The sequence below is a fragment of the Callionymus lyra genome, chromosome 1 (genome assembly GCF_982586985.1).
Source record: "Callionymus lyra chromosome 1, fCalLyr1.hap1.1, whole genome shotgun sequence".
Lineage (NCBI taxonomy): Eukaryota > Metazoa > Chordata > Actinopteri > Syngnathiformes > Callionymidae > Callionymus > Callionymus lyra.
This window is the reverse complement of record NC_141818.1, coordinates 48,852,835-48,874,157: the sequence shown is the minus strand read 5'-3', so window position 1 is coordinate 48,874,157 and position 21,323 is coordinate 48,852,835. Positions and strand designations below refer to the sequence as shown.

At 40.7% G+C, this 21,323-nt stretch overlaps 1 protein-coding gene across 1 annotated transcript in view; it reads left to right on the top strand.

Moving 5' to 3' along the window:
• LOC148089993 (NACHT, LRR and PYD domains-containing protein 3-like) overlaps positions 1–21,323 on the top strand; it is a 187,757-nt gene that overhangs the window by 156,526 nt on the left and 9,908 nt on the right. The window contains exons 10-11 of the mRNA XM_087790158.1: positions 15,182–15,346; positions 17,326–17,499. Of these exons, the coding sequence (XP_087646284.1) occupies positions 15,182–15,346; positions 17,326–17,499 (339 nt within the window). The remainder of the gene's footprint in view (positions 1–15,181; positions 15,347–17,325; positions 17,500–21,323) is intronic.

Below are 21,323 nucleotides of genomic sequence, written 5' to 3'. Positions count from 1 at the left end.
GCCATGTGATTTTATGTGGCCCGCCTGCCTTACCTTGACCAATGAGCAAAAAAATCGAAAATCTCGAATCGACAACATCAGCCCACCCGAGATTGACATCCACGCTACATGTTAGCATTAGTGCCGCTGCTTTGGGAAAACCAGCCACACGCACACACACACACACACGCACACGCACATGCACACACACACACACACGCACACACACACACACACACACACACACACACACACACACACACACACACACACACACACACACACAGTCCCTGGCCTGTCAATCGCTCTCTGTCACATGACCGATTTCAGCAGGAAAAAGTGTTGCACAAGTTGCTGACTGCTGGCTTGTAAAGAAACCTACATTTACCCACAATGCATGCCTACCGGTATTATGTTTCCCACGATTGACGCCACTAGGCTGCAGCGTCTCCAAATCCATGCCAACAGGTGGAATTGAGAAATACAAATACATCCTCGCAAAATGTCGAAAAGTTGATGCAGAGGGAAGGCTATTTCAAGAAAGGTGTGAAGGTGATACATGTTTCTGCTTCAAGGAGAAAGGCCTGTATGTTTCTTTTTGCAGTGTCTGTTGTCAAAGAGTAAAATCTACGCCGGCATTTTGACACCAAACACGGAGCTAAGTATGACACATTTACCCATCAAGAAAAACAACAAATTGCCGAAAAATTAAAAGGCAAACTTCAAGCGCAGCAGAATGTGTTTACGAAAGCCAGAGCTAAAAATAATGTTATTTTCAGAACATGACCAATGGATGGTGGAGAGGATCCACTTGGTGTGTTCAGGCATCTACTCATCAACAAGAATTGACAATTCTGTTGATGATTCTAATTGCCAATATGGGGAACCTAAAAACTTGACCAAAAACTGGTTGTGTGACGACACATGTGCATCAACAGGAAAAGTTGCTTGTCAGACTTATTTCAGTTGCAACTTGTTAGTCTTGGGCTGTAAGTTTTGACTTATTTTTATGTGTAGCAATATATTTAGTACCACATGCAAGGCTGTGTGCAGCCATTATTATTTTATTGTAAGATGCTACATCACACATGTTGTTAGCAGCTCACAATTGTTGGTTTTACAGTAGTTATGCCTCTCAAGTAATACATTCAAAGTCATTTAACATTAAGGAGTAGTTACATGTATTTTACATTAGCTTACATTTAGTTACATTTATAAGTTACATCTGGCCCTTTGAGGGCAGCCATGATGATGATGTGGCCCCTGATGAAAACCAGTTTGACACCCCTGCTCTAGAGGTTCTAGTTTCATGTCATGGACAAGAAAACACTCAGTGGAGCAGAACTTGCTCAGAACTATCAAAATGACCTTGAAAACCTAACAGATACTTAACTTAAACAATCCTAGATGTTAAAACAGCTGACACAGTCCCAGAGTAAACAAACAAGCCACAGAAAACAATCTCAGTCGGAGTTGAAACTTTACAACAAGGACTAACTTTAGCTCACAATTGAAACAAGTAACAACTACTCTTCTCAGCCAAGACAAATACTTATAACAACTATAAAACCAACTAGATTTTAAAAACTAGTAGTTATATTAGTATTATATTTTTAAATATAAACTCATCAACTCTGTCCAACAATGAGCTGTTCAATAATGGAACTGGTTTTACTTTAATGTTTGAATTCATTTTCATCTTTAACAGTTAGTTTAACCTTAGCTGCGTCATTATTACTTATCAGATGTGTAGTTCTTGTAGCCTAAAACACTTCCCTGTATCAGTCACTTATGCTCACTTCATTCATGTCAGGTACTGACCACTGCACAATTCTAAAAGCAACTATGTTCATGATGGCTTTGTTCCTTTTCAATTTCTTATTATTTTTATTTCAGTTTCTTGTCTTGTCACTGATGTTGAGGAACAAAGGAAAACATAAGGATTTCCTTTTATATGTTTTATTATATCTGTTTTACAAGCTGAATCTTTTTATTCAGTTTTATTTACAATATCTTGCCATGTGACCTGGTTTGTGGCAAATAAAACAGTTTCAATATCTATTGTTCTTCCCTATTTGGGAATTTCTTACGCGAGGAGTTGTCCATAAATCCTCGACAGCCTCTACTTCAGCAGAAGACACATTGTTTTTTGTCTAATTCTCAGTAAATCTTTATTCCATTTTTCAACATTTAATTATTCCTGGTTTATGGAATTCCATCAATTCAACATCCTTCTCTAAATATGCACCATTGCTATTTTTTGATTCCCATTTTGGACGTTACTTTCATTTTTTTAAAAGCTTTTATCTTTTTACCTACCGTTACTTTTTATTGGTATAGGATTTTCCAGCTATAATCTTATTCAGCGTAATTATTATCTTTAAAGTAATTTATTGTATTCAGTTTGTATCAGTTTGGTCTCTTTAATAGGAATATTTATTTTCAATAACAATATTTTAAGGCCTAGTTTTCCTCCCGTCGGTCAGAGATGGTCGAGACGTGAGGTTGGTCGTGGCCTGCATGTGGCGCCGTAGAGTCTCACAAACATTTCAACAGCCAGAGCATGTCCAGCTTTGCCTTTTCTCGTACCTTTTTGATTCTTTTAGCTTTTCCCCATTTCTTCTCATTTTCATGAGTCAACATTCTGTGCTTATTTTGTTGCACTTTTCGATACAATAACAATCACCGTTTCTTATCCCAGCAGCCTTTGATCCAAGAAGGCTCTTAAGAGATGGAAACGTCCACAGACGCTTCTCAGCACAGCGGCTGTAAGTTAGGAAAGTAGAAGAAGAAAAATGCAACATTCCCAGACGCTGTAAGTTTGATATGAAGTATATATAAAAGAAGAAAGTAACATTCACAGATGTTATACGTTTTATTTCAAGAGAATTTATTTCATCAACGCTCCGTCTGCGTTTTAGTCCAGGGCTTCACCCAAAGAAGGACAAGATCGTAGGTTTTTTCCTTCGCTCAGCAGGCTGCACCCAGAATTCCACTTTGAACAGAAGATTAATTTCAACTTCATAGATAATTATTAATTCAAGAATTTTTTAGCAACAATAAAATCAGGATATAATCACAAACAAAGTAAAACCAAACTAAACAAAACAAAAATGACGTCTTTTTTTTTTTTCCAAATATGTTTATTGTGACATATTCAACAGTGTATACATTTTCACACATAATATATATAATGTAATAAACTTTTTTGTTTTTTTAACAGACAAGGAAAATTCAGAAAGACAGATTTTCGTTTCTTTTTCCCCCAATCAAAAAATTAAAATAGAAATAAAAAAAATAAAAAAAAATGAAAATAATAAATAAAAATAAATAAAGTAAAGTAAAGTAATACATTAGAACACACAGAGCACACAGCAACACACAGAAAAAAACAAAAACAAAAAAAACACAGATAACAAACCAAAGGTAGTTTCTTCACTTTTGAAATGCAGTGTATACCTCAAAAAGGTTTGAGCATTTGAATTGAATATGAATTTAATATGAATACCCGTGTGCCCCCCTCCCTCCCCACCCCTCCCCGGCTCATCTCACAGCACCGATGAATGACACATAAAAATATAAATATAGTTTCTTCTCAGTCAGGCAGTGCCTGAAGTTCAGTAAAATATTCGATGAAAGGTTTCCACTTGACATAGAATAACTCTGTAGTGCCTCTGAATGTGTATTTGATTTGTTTCCAGTTTAAGATAATACATTGTTTCTCTCAGCCATTTTGGTATTGGTGGAGCATCAGATGATTTCCAGCTCTGGAGGATGCAGCGTCTGGCAAGCAGTGAAGTAAATGCAACCATTTCTCTCTGTGCGGTGCTCAGTCCACTGGTGATGTTAGGTGAACCAAAGAGAGCAATATATGGACAGAGTTTCAACTGCACGCCAAGCACTGTGCTCATGATTGAAAAATATCTGGACCAAAAAATCTGAAATTTTGGGCATAAGAAAAACATGTGTGAGAGGTTGCATGGAGAGCTCTGACATCTGTCACATACATCAGAAATGGTGTCGTAGATCCTCGACAGTTTGGACTTTGAGTAATGAACTCTGAACAGAAGTTTGAATTGGATCAGTCCAAGTCGAGCACACGAGACAGAGGACCCAACCATACGTAATGCCCTCCCAGTAATCCTCAGTGATGCGCATCCCCAGCTCCTCCTCCCATCGCTCCCTCGTTCCAGTATCCTCTGTGCTGATTGACAGGATAGAGGCATATCATTTAGAGATTGACCCCCTCTGCTGGTGGTTGATTGTAAGAAACTCTTCCCAGGGTTGATTGGGAGGCAGTGATGGAAAGTATGAAAAAGTTTCGGAAACAAAACTTCGGATCTGCAAATATCTGAAGAAGCCGGTAGCTCATATAGTGTAGAAAGCTCATTAAAATCGGCAAAAATGTCATTTATGTACAAATCTTTTATATGTTTAAAACCTCTATCCTGCCAAGCAGCGAATGAAGAGTCCAACACAGAAGGAGGAAACGCATGGTTAAGGCTCACAGGTGTAAGAGGAGAAACCTCTCTAAACTTAAAGTGACGCCTGAATTGAAGCCAAATTTTAATTGTGTTGTGAACAACTGGATTATTTGTAAATTCTGAAAGTTTTAAGGGAAGTGAAGAATACAACAGAGCTGTCATAGAGGTTCTCCGACAAGACGCCAGCTCCATATCACACCAAGAAAATTTTGACGACGCCACATAGAAGCCAATTTTTTGAATGTGAGAGGCCCAGTAGTAAGCTTGAAAATTTGGTAGAGATAGACTGCCATCAAATTTGCAATTTTGAAGAATTGCCTTTTTGATCCTCGGTGTTTTTCCAGACCATAAAAAAGAAGTTATTATCTTATCAATAGTGTTAAAGAAGTACTTGGGCAGAAAGCATGGCAGAGTTTGAAAAAAATACAAGAATTTAGGAAGAATATTCATTTTGACCACATTGATTCTACCAATTAATGAAAGGGGAAGACTGGACCACCTACGGATGTCAGATTTCATCTCTGAGATTAAAGGGGTAAAATTTGCTGAAACTAGTTTAGATATAGTTGAAGTAACATTGACCCCCAAGTACTTGAAGCCAGTCGGATTAAATTTAAACGGGAAGTTGGGCAATTGCATTTGTTGTGCTGAGTTATTAATAGGGAAACAAACACTTTTATCGAGATTTAATTTGTAACCTGAAAATTTACCAAATTTGTCCAGAATATTCAAAATCACAGGTACACCAACAGCAGGGTTTTCAACATAGAGAAGCAAGTCGTCAGCATAAAGAGAGAGTTTGTGTTCCTTTCCATTGCGTATGATACCTTTAAACCCTCCTTCAGACCTCAGTGCAATAGATAGCGGCTCGATTGATAGAGCGAAAAGGGACGGAGAGAGTGGGCAACCTTGGCGAGTTCCACGTTCTAGACCAAAATTATTAGACTTGATATAATTTGTGATTACACTGGCAAGAGGCGAAGAATACAAAAGACGTATCCAGGAAATGAATACGTCCCCAAATTTGAATTTTTCTAAAACGGAAAAAAGGTATTTCCACTCTACTCTATCGAAGGCCTTCTCGGCATCCAACGATATTGCAATCTCTGGTTGAGCCTCAGTCTGATCAGAGTAAATGATATTAAATAAAGTGCGGGTATTGAAGAATACCTGACGTCCTTTTATGAAGCCATTTTGCTCTTCGGATATTATGGTAGGCATGACTTTCTCTAATCTAGTAGCGAGGATCTTTGCTAATACTTTGACATCAGAATTGAGTAGAGAGAGCGCTCTGTAAGAGCCGCACAAGCTCGGGTCTCTGTCTTTCTTGGGTAGTATTACAATCTGTGCCTGGGTAAACGTTGGAGGCAACGTGCCAAGCTCAAGTGATTCATTGAACACAGATAGTAATAGTAGGGCTAATTTTAATTGAAATGTTTTAAAAAACTCAATAGGGAAACCATCAGGTCCAGGGGCTTTGTTTGATTGCATATTTCTAATTGATTGTATGATTTCTTCTAGGGTCAAGGCTGCATCTAGTTTTTCCCTTTGAGTTTCTTCAATTAGTGGGAAGCACAATTTGTCCAGGAAGTCTCTCATTACATGATCATCCTCCGGAAAATTTGAACTATATAAATCCGAATAGAAGGTTTTGAAAATATTGTTAATGTCAATGGGGTCGTCTGTCAATGAGTTATTTTTGTTTCTTATTTCGATGATATGACGAGAGGTTGATGAGCCAATAATCTGGATGGTTTTTCCCCATGTTCGTAATAAGTGCCGCGACTACGGAGAAGTAAGCGTTCGGCATCTTTAGTAGATATCAGATCGAACTATGCGTGCAAGTCGAGCCTCCGTTTGAGCAACTCTGGAGTTGGATTTTCAGAATATTTTTCATCCAGATTACTTATGTCAGCATCAATTTGTGAGAGTCTAGCATTTAATTTTTTTTTGTATGGGACGAATAAGAAATTATTTGGCCTCTGAGGTAACACTTTAATGTCTCCCATAGTAAACTATGAGAGGCGCAGTCTTTACGATTTATGTCCAAAAAGTCATCTATTGATTTATAAATAAATTTACAGAAGTCCAGATCTGCCAGTAGAAGTGAATCAAACCTCCAGGGTGGTCGATTGTGCCTGTGAGTGGACACATTTATATCAAAGATCACTGGAGCGTGATCAGAGATAACAATACTTAAGTAATCCGAATTGGATACAAGAGGGTTCAAAGTCTCATCTATTAAAAAGTAATCTATTCTTGAATATGAATGGTGGACTGGGGAAAAGAAAGAGAACTTCTTGGAGGAAGGATTCCTGTGTCTCCAAGGATCAACCAGACCACTCCGAATAGTAAAATCCATAAAAAATTTTGACATTGATGACTGTGTCTGTTTTTTAGAGCTAGAACGATCTAGTGTATTTTCCTAGACACAATTAAAATCCCCTCCCAAGATTACAGAGTGAGAGTCTAGGAAAGGAAGACCACTAAGTAATTTCCCTGCAAATGTGGCATCGTCAAAATTATTAGCATAAATGTTTACCAAGAGAACTTTGGTTTGCATGAGGCTACCAGCAACGATAACATACCTGCCATTTATGTCCGCTATTACCTTTGTGGCTGTAAACTGTGTTCTCTTGTTGACAAGAATGGCGACCCCTCTAGCTTTTGAGTTAAAATTTGAGTGGAATATTTGACTCACCCAGGGGTTCCGCAGTCTATTGTGATCTTTAATTCTCAGATGCGTCTCCTGCAAGAACACTATGTCACAATTATTTTTTTTCAAATGAGTGAAAACCTTGGATCGTTTGATGGGTTCTCCCATTCCTTTAATATTCCAGCTAAGAAACCTCAGCGGCCTCCCGAGAAGTGATTTGTGACTCATAAGCAGATGCTGTGTACATTAATAAGTGAGACGGTGATGATGAGCCGAGGAGAGTCCCTTCCCCTTTTCCCTGAAAACCAACAAAAACAAGTGAATAAGAAAAACAATAAAAGTTAAAAGAAAAAACCCACAAACCCGAACAACACGCAAAGTCCCCTCCAAAAACAAAACACTGGAGTGACGGCCGTGTAAAACCCAAGTAAGAAAAGTCGTTCATAATAAACGACACGGAGTTAGTTTACCAACCCACAAAAAGAGTTAACGCAACTACCTCAAATGAGTGGCCCCCGAAATCTGGCCACATCATAATAGAGCGCAAATGAAGAAAAAATTCAAATACAAATTATTATTATCCGCAAGATACTTGTAAATCGTATTAAGATTCAGAACCATATTTGCAAGTGCAAAGAACAATATAACAAGAAATGTAAAAATAAAATGTTTCAAAATAGAAATCTTATAAAAACTTAATATATAACATTAAACCATTTACGGCTTTTCAAGCTGTCAAGGAACAGAAACCTGAGTTATGCAGCAGCACAGACACCATCACTTCTCACTCAATGTTTTGACGTATTTTGCTGCTTCATCGGCTGATGTGAACTCCCTCTCCGTCCCGTTATGCGTGACCCGTAGGCGGGCAGGGTACAACAGACCATACCGAACTCCATCCAGAGTCCGTAGTTGCTGGCTCGGGCTACCTTCGCGGTGTAGTCAGGAAAGATCAACAAGTTATTGTCTCCAAACCTGATGCGTCCTCTCTCCCTGGCCCGGCGCAAGATGTCAGCACAGTCTCTGTGGTAGTGGAACCTGACGACAATGGGACGTGGACGATCCCCGGGATTCGGTTTCGGTCGTAGTGTGCGATGGGACCGGTCGAGCTCCGGCATTGCCTCCAAACCGAACGCCTCCTTCAGCATGCTGGACACCACGGATGTAGAACAGCTGTCGGGTCCCTCCGGAACGCCCAGGATGCGCACGTTTTTACGCCGTGATCTCGCCTCCAGATCCTCACACTTGTTCTCCAGATTCGTCACAACCCTCTCAAGTCGCTTCACTGTGGCTTTAAGTTGAGTGATGTCATCGGAGCAGCCAGAGAGAGAAACCTCCATTTCCCCCACAGTAGACTTCAGGTCCGCGACGTTAGCATCAACCGCTGCTATGTCGCTAGCCACCTTAGCTTTAACAGCTCGAATGTCTTTCTTTAAGGGCGATAGTGCATCGTCGAGTGCGGCCTTCAACTCTTCTTTGAATATGTCCGCTATCTCCTTCCGGAGAGCGGCTAGAAGCTGCAGTCCAAGCTTTTCAAAGTGCATTGTTTGGCAATGGGTTGAATGCTCAGAGCTAGCCGGGCGCTCACGCGAGGCTTCGGCATCAGCAGGCCTCGACTATTGTTGAGTCGAGTTACCGTTCCTGGAGTTCTTGGTGCCCTTTCCCGACATCTTTGGTTAGCCAACGGGTTTAAAGTGCTGGTTTAAGTCGGTTTCTTCGATTTCTTCAGCGCTAATGTAATTAAATTTAAAGTTTTACTGACAGATTTCGGGAGCCTTCTCAAACACGTCCTACTCCATTGCTGGCCAGACCACGCCCCCAAAAATGACTTCTTTAACTCAACCAAGTTGGAACTCAGGGAATCAAACCCTGGGGTTCTTTAGGATTTGATCAATTGAACAATCTCCAAGGCCTCCAACCTTTTTATGGTCCTTTTTAAGATATTGATTAAAAATCAATACTCAGGGACTCCAACCCTTATGGACTCAGGACTTCCTACCCTAGAGGACATTGATTACCTAATCAATACTCAAGGACTCTAACCCTTTAGGTCCTTATTAAAATCCTTTTTTTTTTTTCCAGATTTGTCTGCTTTTTCATGATCGTGAAAGAAACATTTTTCCATATGCATATTTAACAACAACAACAAAGTTTAACAATCAACTTCAGCATTTCTGAACAATCAAACACACTTCGCTCTATATTTAGATTTAAATTGATCTTGGTCTCAGCCACGGAACCGGGTCTTTGGACTCAAAAGAAGTTATCAAATCTCTTTCCTGGCTAATGAGTTCTGCGCATTCGTTTGATCCAAGGAAGAGTAACATTTAGAATTAAAACAGTACATTTATTTAAAGTAAAGAATGATTACAAAACCATACAAACTTAAATACAACAGTTAACAAAGAATGCTAATTATTCAGAAGTTCGAGCGCTCGGTCCAGTCTCTGTCCGACATCCTGGTTCACCAGCAGATCCTTCCAGAGAGTGGCTGGAAACCTCTTAGCATGTCCTTTCTTTTAAAGACCTCCAGACCCTCTCTGAACACGTGAAGTAAGTTGAGTAACCATTTTCAACCTCGGGGTGCAGAATGATTTTGCAAAATCTGACTCCATTATGAACAAAAAGATTGTATTCATGTCATTACCTGAACACTGACCTAAACAATGAATCTTCAGATTTCCTTCACACATGTTATCTCGAACCAGGTCTGTAGGCCATCAATTCTGGGTCATGGATGTCACATGACTGTATCCTCCTTACAACACAATATATCTTTCACAGTTTGGAACTTATTGTAACAATGACGCCTCTGTCAATTGTATAAGAAACGTATACAAAGGTTCACACAAAGTTGAGGCCCAGATGCTTAGAGCCTTCAACATTTGAAATACAAGACTATGTTTTAACTCTGAATAGAAGAAAACATTATCAGTGTTAACAATTGAGTACATAAAATGAGGGTATATAATTTAAGCCTTAAATTAATACATATATGTGGATCAATCTGAGGATATATCTTCACAGTGAATAACTAAAGTTGTTCTTATATCAGTGAAGTTACTTTTTACACTAACAGTTTTGTTAATAAAAGTCAAGTGAAGACAGTACAGAACTAAAGTTGTTCTTATATCAGTGAAGTTACTTCTTACACTAACAGTTTTGTTAATCAATCATGAATCATCAAGTGATAAAGTAGAACTTTGAACAGGTGTGGTCAGACAGTTGTTTAACTGAGTGTTTCTTATGTAAAGTAATATAATACTCTGAAGGTTATTCATATAAACATTAATATATTCATGTAAATAACTCCTGCATTCCTTCTTCTAGATCAACATTGTGACTAAACTTATCAAACGTCTTGATTCTCGTGGCAAATGTTTCGTTGTTGAACGATGTCATAAAAGTGTGAGTCAACTACACACTATGTTGCACTGATGTCTCTGACAGACACACCTCCTCACTGACGGTTCATCAGTGTTTCCCTGAGTCTGGATCACAAGCAGCTCAGCTCACCTGGAAGTTTCACCTACAAACATGGACACAAGTCTCCAGAGCAGAGCGTTGCTCACAGGTCAGTGGCTTTTTTCATGCTGTCATGTTCCCCAGCCAGAGTGTGAATACATGAATCAAGTGTGAGGTGAATAATTGAATCAATAGTGAAGTGAATACATAATTCAAGAGTGATGTGATTAAATGAATCAAGAGTGATGTGAATAATTGAATCAAGAGTGATGTGAATACATGAATCAAGAGTGAGGTGAATAAATTAATTATGAGTGAGGTGAATACATGAATCAAGACTGAAGTGAATAAATGAATCAAGACTAATGTGAATAAATTAATCAAGACTGAAGTGAAAAAGAAAATAATTCTTCATATGTTGATTGAATAAGTGAAAACATAAAAAGCTAAAGTGGATCAAAGTCAGTCGAAGATCAAATTGCTCTCATATCAACATGTGCATCAATCATTAACCTGGTGACTGGATGAAGAATCGAGGACTATAAACACAGGTGTGGCAGCAGCAGGTGAACTCTGATCCTGACTCTGTTGATAACGTCTGAACTCTGTTCCGGCATCTTTTGATTGCAGCAATAAAAAGTGTTCAGAGACCAAGAGTCAAAGTTCATGTGAAGATCAGCAACAACTAGAGTGAACACATGAATGTGTGGTTGAGCAACAACATGTTGTTTGTACTGATGAGGTTTTATTATTGTATCAACAACACAATGATGACGAGTGATGATGCTGTTGTGTTTGTGTGCAGGTGTGGACACAGAGGAGGAAGATCCTGCCTCTGAACCTCCTCTGGGTGAAGACCATGACAGCTGGACCAGAGCTCAGAGGTGAGAAGATCACGTCTATGTCACACCAACAAATACTGGAATCTTCTTCTCACTGAAACGTGTGTGTGTTCAGCTCGAAGCTACGTACATCTGCTGGACCTGGACCAGGACAAAGACCAGGACCAGGACCAGGACCAGGACCAGGACCAGGACAAAGACCAGGACCAGGACCAGGACCTGCTCCCAGCTGTGAGTCTCTGAAGAGTGACAGATCTAAAGGAAGACTTTATGACTTCAAAGGTGAACAGAAGCGTCAGAGGTGAGAGACAACAGGAGCAACATGACATCTACTGGTCAGATGGTGAACGACAGAAGTGTTGATCAGAGTTGTGTCTCTTTCAGGATCTACCAGGAGAAACAAGAAGAGTCTGAACTCAACTGTGAGTCTCTAAAGAGTGAAGCATCAATGGGACATCGTATTAATTTCAAAGGTGGACAAGAGTCTTCAGGAGACAGGTGAGGTTTTCTTCTCTCTTTTCTCCACTGATACCAACTGCTCATGAACTGTTAGTCAAAAGTGCTGCAGACAGTCGTGAAAGAAATTCAACATCCAAGAGAAGAAGCAACAAACTGAAGCCATGAAAACTAAACCATGACTGAAGTAAAAAACGTGTGTTCCTTCTGGTGTTCCATCAATGTGGAAGATTCCAACTGAGAGTCTGAGTCTTGCTCAGATCATTGGTGACCTTGTTGAAGTAAAACTTTTTGACTACCTGATGTTCTTCACAGAGAGGATCAGCAGGTCTCAGATGTTCTCAAGTGTGTCCAGCAGCATCCGACAGATGTGGAGTCCACGATTCAGGTACGTTCTTCAGCCTCACCTGCGAACTACAGCAGCTTCTTTTGCTGCTTCATGAAGCTCTGAGTACTGGACACCTGCATCTGTCAGCCTCACACTTGAGCTGTTCCTACATCAACCAGAAGGTCTGGTGTGGCTGAGACTCTTGTTTGGTTCTGGAGAGAAGATGAGATTTTAAATGTGACTCAGACTCTCAAAGAAGGAACTTTTCCTTCTATGATTTCAGTAAAAGACGAAATATCACGTCCTGCTCTTGAAGAAAGTTTTGCTCAACAGGTCCAGGTTAGACTTGGACTGAGACCTGCCTCTAGTCACATGTGTCTGTGTGTGTTTCAGCTGCTGGAGGAGAAGGTCGTGACCTTGGTGAAGGAGGAACTGAAGAGAGTGAAGAAGTTTCTCAGACCAGGTGAGCAGAAACACCTGGATGATGAGGAAGAGGAGGCGTTGAAGTGTGAAGAGGAGCAGATGAGGAGCAGCAGAGAAGCTTTTCTGACGATCATCCTGAACATCCTGAGGAGCATGAAGCAGGAGGAGCTTGCTGGTCTTCTGTGGGGAAGTAAGAGGATTTGAACCTTCAACCTGTTGAATATGACGTCTTGAAGTAAATTTGTGATGGAAGTTCCTGCAGCTGATGAGAAGATTGACCTTCTAGAATCTTGAGCTTCATGTGACTTCTCTTCTTCAGGAAGTCGTGCTGGAAAGCGTCAAAGACGACTGAAGAGGAGCCTGAAGAAGAAGTTCCACAGTGTGTCTGAAGGAGTCGCTAAAGCAGGAAACTCTGCTCCTCTGAATCAGATCTACACGGAGCTCTACATCACTGAGGGGGGCACAGATCAGGTCAACCAGGAGCACGAGGTCCGACAGATCGAAGCAGCCACCAGGAACCAGACCAGACCAGAAACCACCATCAGGCAAGAAGACCTCTTTAAAGTCTCACCTGAGAGAAACCGACCAATCAGGAGCCTGCTGACGAAGGGCGTGGCTGGCATTGGGAAGACCCTCCTGACACAGAAGGTCACTCTGGACTGGGCTGAAGACAAAGCCCACCAGAACTTCCACCTCATTTTTCCTTTCACCTTCAGAGAGCTGAACCTGCTGAAAGAGAAGAAGTTGAGTTTGATGGAACTTGTTCATCTTTTTTTTCCTGAAACCAAAGATCTCAGCAGTTTTGAAGGAGACCAGGTTCTGTTCATCTTTGACGGTCTTGACGAGTGTCGACTCCCTCTGGACTTCCTCAACAGTCAGGTCCTGATAGAAGCTACTGAGTCCACCTCAGTAGACGTCCTCCTGACAAACCTCATCAGAGGGAATCTTCTTCCCTCAGCTCGGCTCTGGATGTCCACACGACCTGCAGCAGCCAATCAGATCCCTCCTGAGTGTGTGGACATGGTGACAGAGGTCAGAGGGTTCACTGACCTCCAGAAGGAGGAGTACTTCAAGAATAGGTTCAGTGATGAGGAGCAGACCAGCACCATCATCTCTCACATCAAGACCTCACGAAGCCTCCACATCATGTGTCACATCCCGATCTTCTGCTGGATCGCTGCCACAGTTCTGGAGGACATGTTGAAGAGAGGAGAGACAGGACAGCTGCCCAACACCCTGACTGAGATGTTCATCCACTTCCTGGTGGTTCTGTCCAAAGTCAAGAAGCAGAAGTACCATGGAGCAGCATGGACAGACATAGTTTGGGATCCCGAGAGCATGAAGATGATGAAGTCTCTGGGAAAAATGGCTTTTGAGCATCTGAAGAAAGGAAACTTGATCTTCTACGAATCAGACCTGACAGAGTGTGACATCGACATCACAGCTGCTTCACTTTACTCAGGAGTGGTCACTCAGATCTTCAGAGAGGAGAGAGGACTGTACCAGAACCCGATGTTCTGCTTCATCCACCTGAGTCTTCAGGAGTTTCTGGCTGCTCTTCATGTTCACCAGATGTTCTTCAACTCTGAAGTCAACCTGCAGTCAAGAATCGTTGACATAGAAAAGTTCTACCAGAAAGAAATCAATGATGCTTTAGAAAGTCCAAATGGACATCTGGACTTGTTCCTGCGCTTCCTTCTGGGTCTTTCTCTGCAGACCAGCCAGAGTCTCCTTCCAGGTTTGTTGAAACAAACAGGAAGCAGCTCTTGGACCAATCAGGACACAGCAAAGCTCATCAAGAAGAAGATCAGTGAGAATGTGTCTCCAGAGAGAATCATCAACCTGTTCCACTGTCTGAATGAAGTGAAGGACACTTCTCTGGTGGAGGAGGTCCAACAGCAGCTGAGATCAGGACGTCTCTTCACAGATCAACTGTCTCCTGCTCAATGGTCCAGCCTGGCCTTCATCTTACTGTCCTCAGAGGAACATCTGAAAGTGTTTGACATGAAGAAATACTCAACCTCAGAGGAGGTTCTTGAGAGGCTTCTGCCGGTGGTTCAAGCTTCAAATGAAGTTCTGTAAGTGGATCATTGAAACATCTCTGACATGAACCATGAACGTTTGATTTCCTTCTTCATTTCATTCAGGCTGAGAAACTCAAACTTCCTTTCTCTCTTCATGGTTTTTTTTTCACCTTGTTTTGTAAATCCATCATTTTCTAAAGTCACTTTTGAAACAACATCAACTTTTCATTTGAATTTCATGAGCAAACACTTGAACATGTTTCGTGGAAACAAGTTTATTTTTACTCTGGAAAAGAATTAGACACAACAATTGAGAGAAAACACACAAAAACACTGAGATAAGTAAGTGAATAGAAAAAGAATCAATGATGTGTTATTATGATCAATATACATGTAACAACCTTTTATTTTCATTTGTCATTGTTGTTTGTTTTGTGACTTATTTTTCCTTATGTTCTCTTGTGTTTGTTTCTCATATAAACACAAATCAATCCTCTTGTTGACGACACTCGTCTCTTTCACAGGCTGAGCGACTGTTTCCTGACAGAGAGAAGTTGTTCACTTCTGTCCTCTCCGTCCTCTAGTCTGACTCAACTGGACCTGAGTGAGAACATCAACCTGCAGGATCCAGGAGTGGAGCTGCTGTCTGCTGGACTGAAGAGTCCACACTGTCACCTGGAGACTCTCAGGTCAGAACATCATGTCTTCAGCTTCAGAACATGTGAAAGTCAGAGGTGAGACTCCAGAGAGTCAAAGTTGAGTCTTCAGTGAGTTCTTCAATGAAGCAGCTGATTCTAAGTGACCTCAGTCTTCAGCAGGTTCTACTTGAACTTGATTTGTTCTTCTGCTGGGTCGTGCTGTTCAGTATGTTGACACATATTTACTGATCTCAGATCCATTCAAAGACATTTGAGAGACTCTTGTGATGTCATCACTTGTTCTGTTGCTAGATTTCAATGCAGGGTAATGTTCATGGTGATGTGAGCATGTGTGATGAACACATCAGCAACTGAATGAAAGTCAAACATGTTCTTCATCACAATATTCAACAGTGTCGTCTCACGTCCTGCTCATATCTTTCATTTCAACTCATCCCTGTGTCACCAACTCACTCCTTCTTTCTCTCTTCATGGTTTTTCTTTCACCTCGTTTTGTAAATCCATCATTTTTAAAGTCACTTTTGAAACAACATCAACTTTTCATTTGGATTTCATGAGCAAACACTTGAACATGTGTCGTGAACACAAACACACAAACACACAAACACACAAACACACAAACACACAAACACACAAACACACAAACAGTGAACAACTGTATGTTTCTCCCTCAGGCACAGACAGGGTTTATTTTAGGCTTGACCCCGAAATCCAGCGTGAAAACTGAACATAAATGATGAAGAAAATGAAAAGTTAACACAGTGTCAATAGAAGAAAATAACATTCAAACAAAACAACACCTTGTTGGCTGCAAAGAGAGAAAAGTCTTGTTTAATGTTTCTTCAAGTCCTTGAGTTTATGCAAATGAATGTCTCTTGAGCTTCTTCTTAGACGTTTGAACTCTTGTGAGATAAACAGACAGGAAGTGGACTTTCAAAATAAAACTAACAACGTTTCACAAGAAAATAAATAACATGAACACATGAACTTAAATCCACTGCAAACTTCACAACATGGAAGATTGTTTGAAATATCATGAAAGTAAGAACGTCATTTATATTTATAGGTGACAGTAAATCCTGGTTTGACCCTCCTAGGCCTCCATATTCAAACCTGGAACTACAGAGAAAACATTTGAAAGCTGGAGATTTAAAGGAACGACACATGTTTGAACAATGTTGGAGGAAAACTTTGAAGACTTTGATAAATGTGAAAAAATATCATTAGAAAATAAGAAAATGTCAAAACATCTTCAATTGAAACATGTTTATGAATCATGAATAAAAAGTGTCACCAGATGGAAACAAACTGATCCATATATTGATTGATGTCCAGAAACAACTTCAAAAATAGTCTCCAAACTTGACAAATGTTTCAAAAGTTGAAACTAATTCAGTTCATGTGAAGCAAACATGGAGAAGAAATGAAGGTGAATGTGACGGAGGATGATTGACACTCCATCTGTGTCACAACATAGATCCACTGGATCCAAAGATGGAGAGAATTCACCTTGAATTTTCTAACTGTAAACATTCAAATGAAGACAACAATGTTGAGAGAGTGCAGGAGTGTGAGTGACAAACACACACACATTGTTTGAGCTTGTATTACCTGCAACACCTTCACACTCACACCTGACACGGTTATGAATAATAACTTTGTAAACCTGTTCATATTGAATTGAAGGTTAAAAAAACAAATAGAATAAATTGACTGAAGTGAATCTTCACGATTGAATCAGTGTCTTGATTACATTGAAGATATTTTTACTCTGGAAAAGAATTAAACACAACAATTGAGAGAAAACACACAAAAACACTGAGATAAGTAAGTGAATAGAAAAAGAATCAATGATGTGTTATTATGATCAATATACATGTAACAACCTTTTATTTTCATTTGTCATTGTTGTTTGTTTTGTGACTTATTTTTCCTTATGTTATCTTGTGTTTGTTTCTCATATAAACACAAATCAATCCTCTTGTTGACGACACTCGTCTCTTTCACAGGCTGATCTCCTGTCGACTGTCAGAGAGAAGTTGTTCACTTCTGTCCTCAGTCCTCAGCTCTCCGTCCTCTAGTCTGACTCAACTGGACCTGAGTCTCAACGACCTGAAGGATCCAGGAGTGGAGCTGCTGTCTGCTGGACTGAAGAGTCCACACTGTCACCTGGAGACTCTCAGGTCAGAACATCATGTCTTCAGCTTCAGAACATGTGAAAGTCAGAGGTGAGACTCCAGAGAGTCAAAGTTGAGTCTTCAGTGAGTTCTTCAATGAAGCAGATGATTCTAAGTGACCTCAGTCTTCAGCAGGTTCTCACACTTGAACTTGATTTGTTCTTCTGCTGGGTCGTGCTGTTCAGTATGTTGACACATATTTACTGATCTCAGATCCATTCAAACACATTTGAGAGACTCTTGTGATGTCATCACTTGTTCTGTTGCTAGATTTCAATGCAGGTAATGTTCATGGTGATGTTAGTATAACCTTTGGATCATCACACTTCTGATTCCACCAATGAAGCTGCTCGTGGATCACTTGTCTTTTATTTGTAGGATTCTGCACATAAATCAAAATACTGTCTGAGGATGGATCGCTCACACACTCGTTGCTCTCGCTCTAGAAACACCACACAATAAGTTAAACGCTAAACAATTAGACAAACATATACAATAAAACTGCTACTAAACAAATAATATAAAATATGACGATTGAAAGAAAAAGGTGTTTCTAACATATTTTTATACAATAATTCTCACAGAGCATCTCCTCCTTCTACCTCATTGCAGTCCTCGAGGCCATAGACATATATACATGGACGCCGCATCAACAGCTGCCGCCCACTAGAGGGATGTGTATACAGGGCGGCCATCTTGGTACAGTGTCACTCGGATGAGTGAATGATGATTGTTTGAACAGACCAAACCGTTTGAAAATCGCTTCAGAATTCAGCGAATAATTGTATTTTAAGATTGAGAAGTACTAGAAGTACCTCCTTCCCTGCAGTTGTTAATGCTGCCTCTGATGTCACTGAACCAAGATGGCGGCACTTTATACACATCCGTCTATAGTCGATGCGGCGTCTATGTATCTATGTCTATGTCGAGGCAATGAGGATATCCCACAATTCAGTGCTACAGTTCAAAGGGCAGGACTAACCAAAAATAATAGTAACAGTAGGTGGCACTGTTACCCCTTTTTAGTGAATTTAATGCACAGTCCTTCACTAGGTTACATACACCCTCCTTAAATTCTGCTCAAACTGGGTAACAGTTACAACATTACAATATGTAAAAACATTTGAAGGAACAGTATTACATTACACAAGAAAATCCCTCAGTGCAGGATACCGAGCTAGTCAGTCAGCTAGTAAACTCTTCCGTTGGAAGCAAGAAAGTAACAGATTGACCAGATTTTTCACTCAACTTTGACTCATAAGATGTCATTTACATCTTTCATAACCGACAATAATACAACATACATATAAAGAACTGGTTTACACAATGTCAGGATCAACACGATCAACTACAATGAACCCGAAAGAACATTTTTGAAAAAAGGACTCATTATTCAGTTTGAATTGTGCATCAACTGGAGCTTCATCTCAAATATTAGTCGTGTAGGTGGACGTGTAGGTCTCCCTGACCTCGTATGAATGGATGAGGGCTGTGCACAAACGACACCATCATGTCCGAGTGGGTCGATCACTGAGTCATCCAGGTGGTCAGAAGGCTGCTCAACAACGACTGGACCAGGAGAGGGCGGAGTATGAACATTAAATTCCATCCTCAAAAGTATCATCTCCAGCTACAGCATTCGTTGAGCACAGTGGTTCTTCAGAGGAGACACTACTCAGACGGTCACAATCATCTGTGTCACTCTTCTCTCCAGCCGCCTCAACCTGTCTGAGCCAATCATCGTTTCTGGATTGATCATCATTTACCACGTCTACTAGCTGGGTTGCATCATGTTCCAAATCACAGTCAATGGGGTCAGCAGGGTCGATGTCAGGGTCATTGTCAGTGGACAAAAAGTAAACGGGGAGCAGCACGTTTAAGTGAACCACTTTTTGTCCGAGTTACAGGGTGTCTGATGGAGTAGACATGAATCTCATGAGGTCACAGAGGTCACCTCATAAACAGTAGACTCCCACTTGTCAGCAAGCTTCTTTTTCCCCCTCTCACCGCGGTTAGCAAGCAGAACCTGATCACCAACAGCAAGATTGTCAGATTTCTCAGCAGACCAAAAACCAATTCCAAAGGTGCAGATGTTTCAATGCATTCAAGGGGGACACAAAATGCAAGTTCTGGAGTTTTAGCAACAACACAGCCAAAACAGCCCTTTACTGATGCCTGGCAAGTGAGACAGTTCGTGCCTGACCCTGATGACCAGCTGAGTCATGTAAACCACGCAACACCTGACCTTTTAATGAATTTGGGACGATTAACTGGAAGATTTTTTGTGTTGAGTTGCGTGTCTTTAGTTTGTCTGTACAACAAGCCATGTTTAATGACAAGTTTCAGCCAATGTCTAAGCAACTTCATCAAACCCCTGGTTCACTTCCCCGTTCACACCTGTTTGGGCGATTATGACGTTTGACATAATGAAACGCCATGTTTAGAATGTTGTCCTGTTCTTGCAGTCTGGCTATTTCTCTTTTTGTTAATGAGTCCACCCTCATTCAAAGACTGCTCAATGAACCTTTGACAGTTCGTACTACACTTGAATGCACCATACACTTTTTCATCTTTAAGGCCACACATCTTCTCCAACAATGAGACTTAGGTCTCTGTAACAAGTCGATGACCAATGCAAGACTGAACAAATGGTTCTCAAGGGCACCAGTGACCGCATTCTTGTTGCCAGGTACATAGTTCGGATCAAAACTATAAGCTTCCAACTTGGACACCCATCTTTGTTCACATGCGTCCAACCGGGGCTTAGTCACAATGTAGGTTAGGGGATTGTTATCCATCCAAACCGTGAAATGTCTCCCTTTTAGCCAGTGACTGAACTTATCACAAACCGCCCATTTCAGCGCCAGAAACTCTAGCTGATGAACAGGGTAATTCAGCTGTGAACGTGAGAGGGTTTTACTGGCAAAAGCCACTAGTTGTGCCCCTGGTGGCAACTGTGAGAGGACAGCCCCTAACCCATCAAAAGAAGCATCTACAGCAGGAACAAGGGCTCTGTGAGATCAGGGTGAGCCAGAGTGACACTGTGGACTAAGTCATGTTTAAGTGTTTGGAATGTAGCCTTACACTCAGCAGAATAATCAACAGGGGTGAGTCTGATGTAACCGTTTCAATTCAGGTTTGCATTTTCTGCCTCTGCTGTTACAGGAGACAGGATCAGAAACAAGATCAAAAAGTGGTTTGGCTTCAGCTGAACACCCCTCTATGAAATGGTGATAATACAGGACCATGCTAAGAAATGATCCCATCTTCTTTGCAGGAGTGATTCCATCAGGGTCAAACAGATCAGATTCTTCCACATCAACAAATGCCTGTATTATATCAGCGTCCGTCTTTAACACCATTTGCACAAATAATGTGTCCTAAGAACCTTACAGATCTGCAAAGAAAGTTACATTTCCTAGGTGACAGCTTTAAGTTGTTAGCAGCAAGACGCGAAAAAAACATCTCTAACCGCTCAATTGCAACCTCCTCCCATGGAGCAAAAACCAGCAGGTCGTCCAGATAACACAAACAACTGGTAAAGTTCTTATCACCAAATATGGACATCATCATCCGTATAAATGTTGCGGGGCTGTTGGTAAGACCCTGGGCATTCTATTATATTTGTGTAGACCAAACGGGAAGGAGAACGCTTTAAATTTCTTATCCTCTTCGTGGAATCTGACATTATAAAACCCTGATGTGAGGTCCATAGTGGAGAAAAATGTGTTACCACCAAGCACAGCAAGGGCGTCTGTCTGGTGGGGCAGGGGGTCCGCATCTTTCACTGTTCTGTCATTCAACCATCTGAAATCATTCCAAATGCGTAG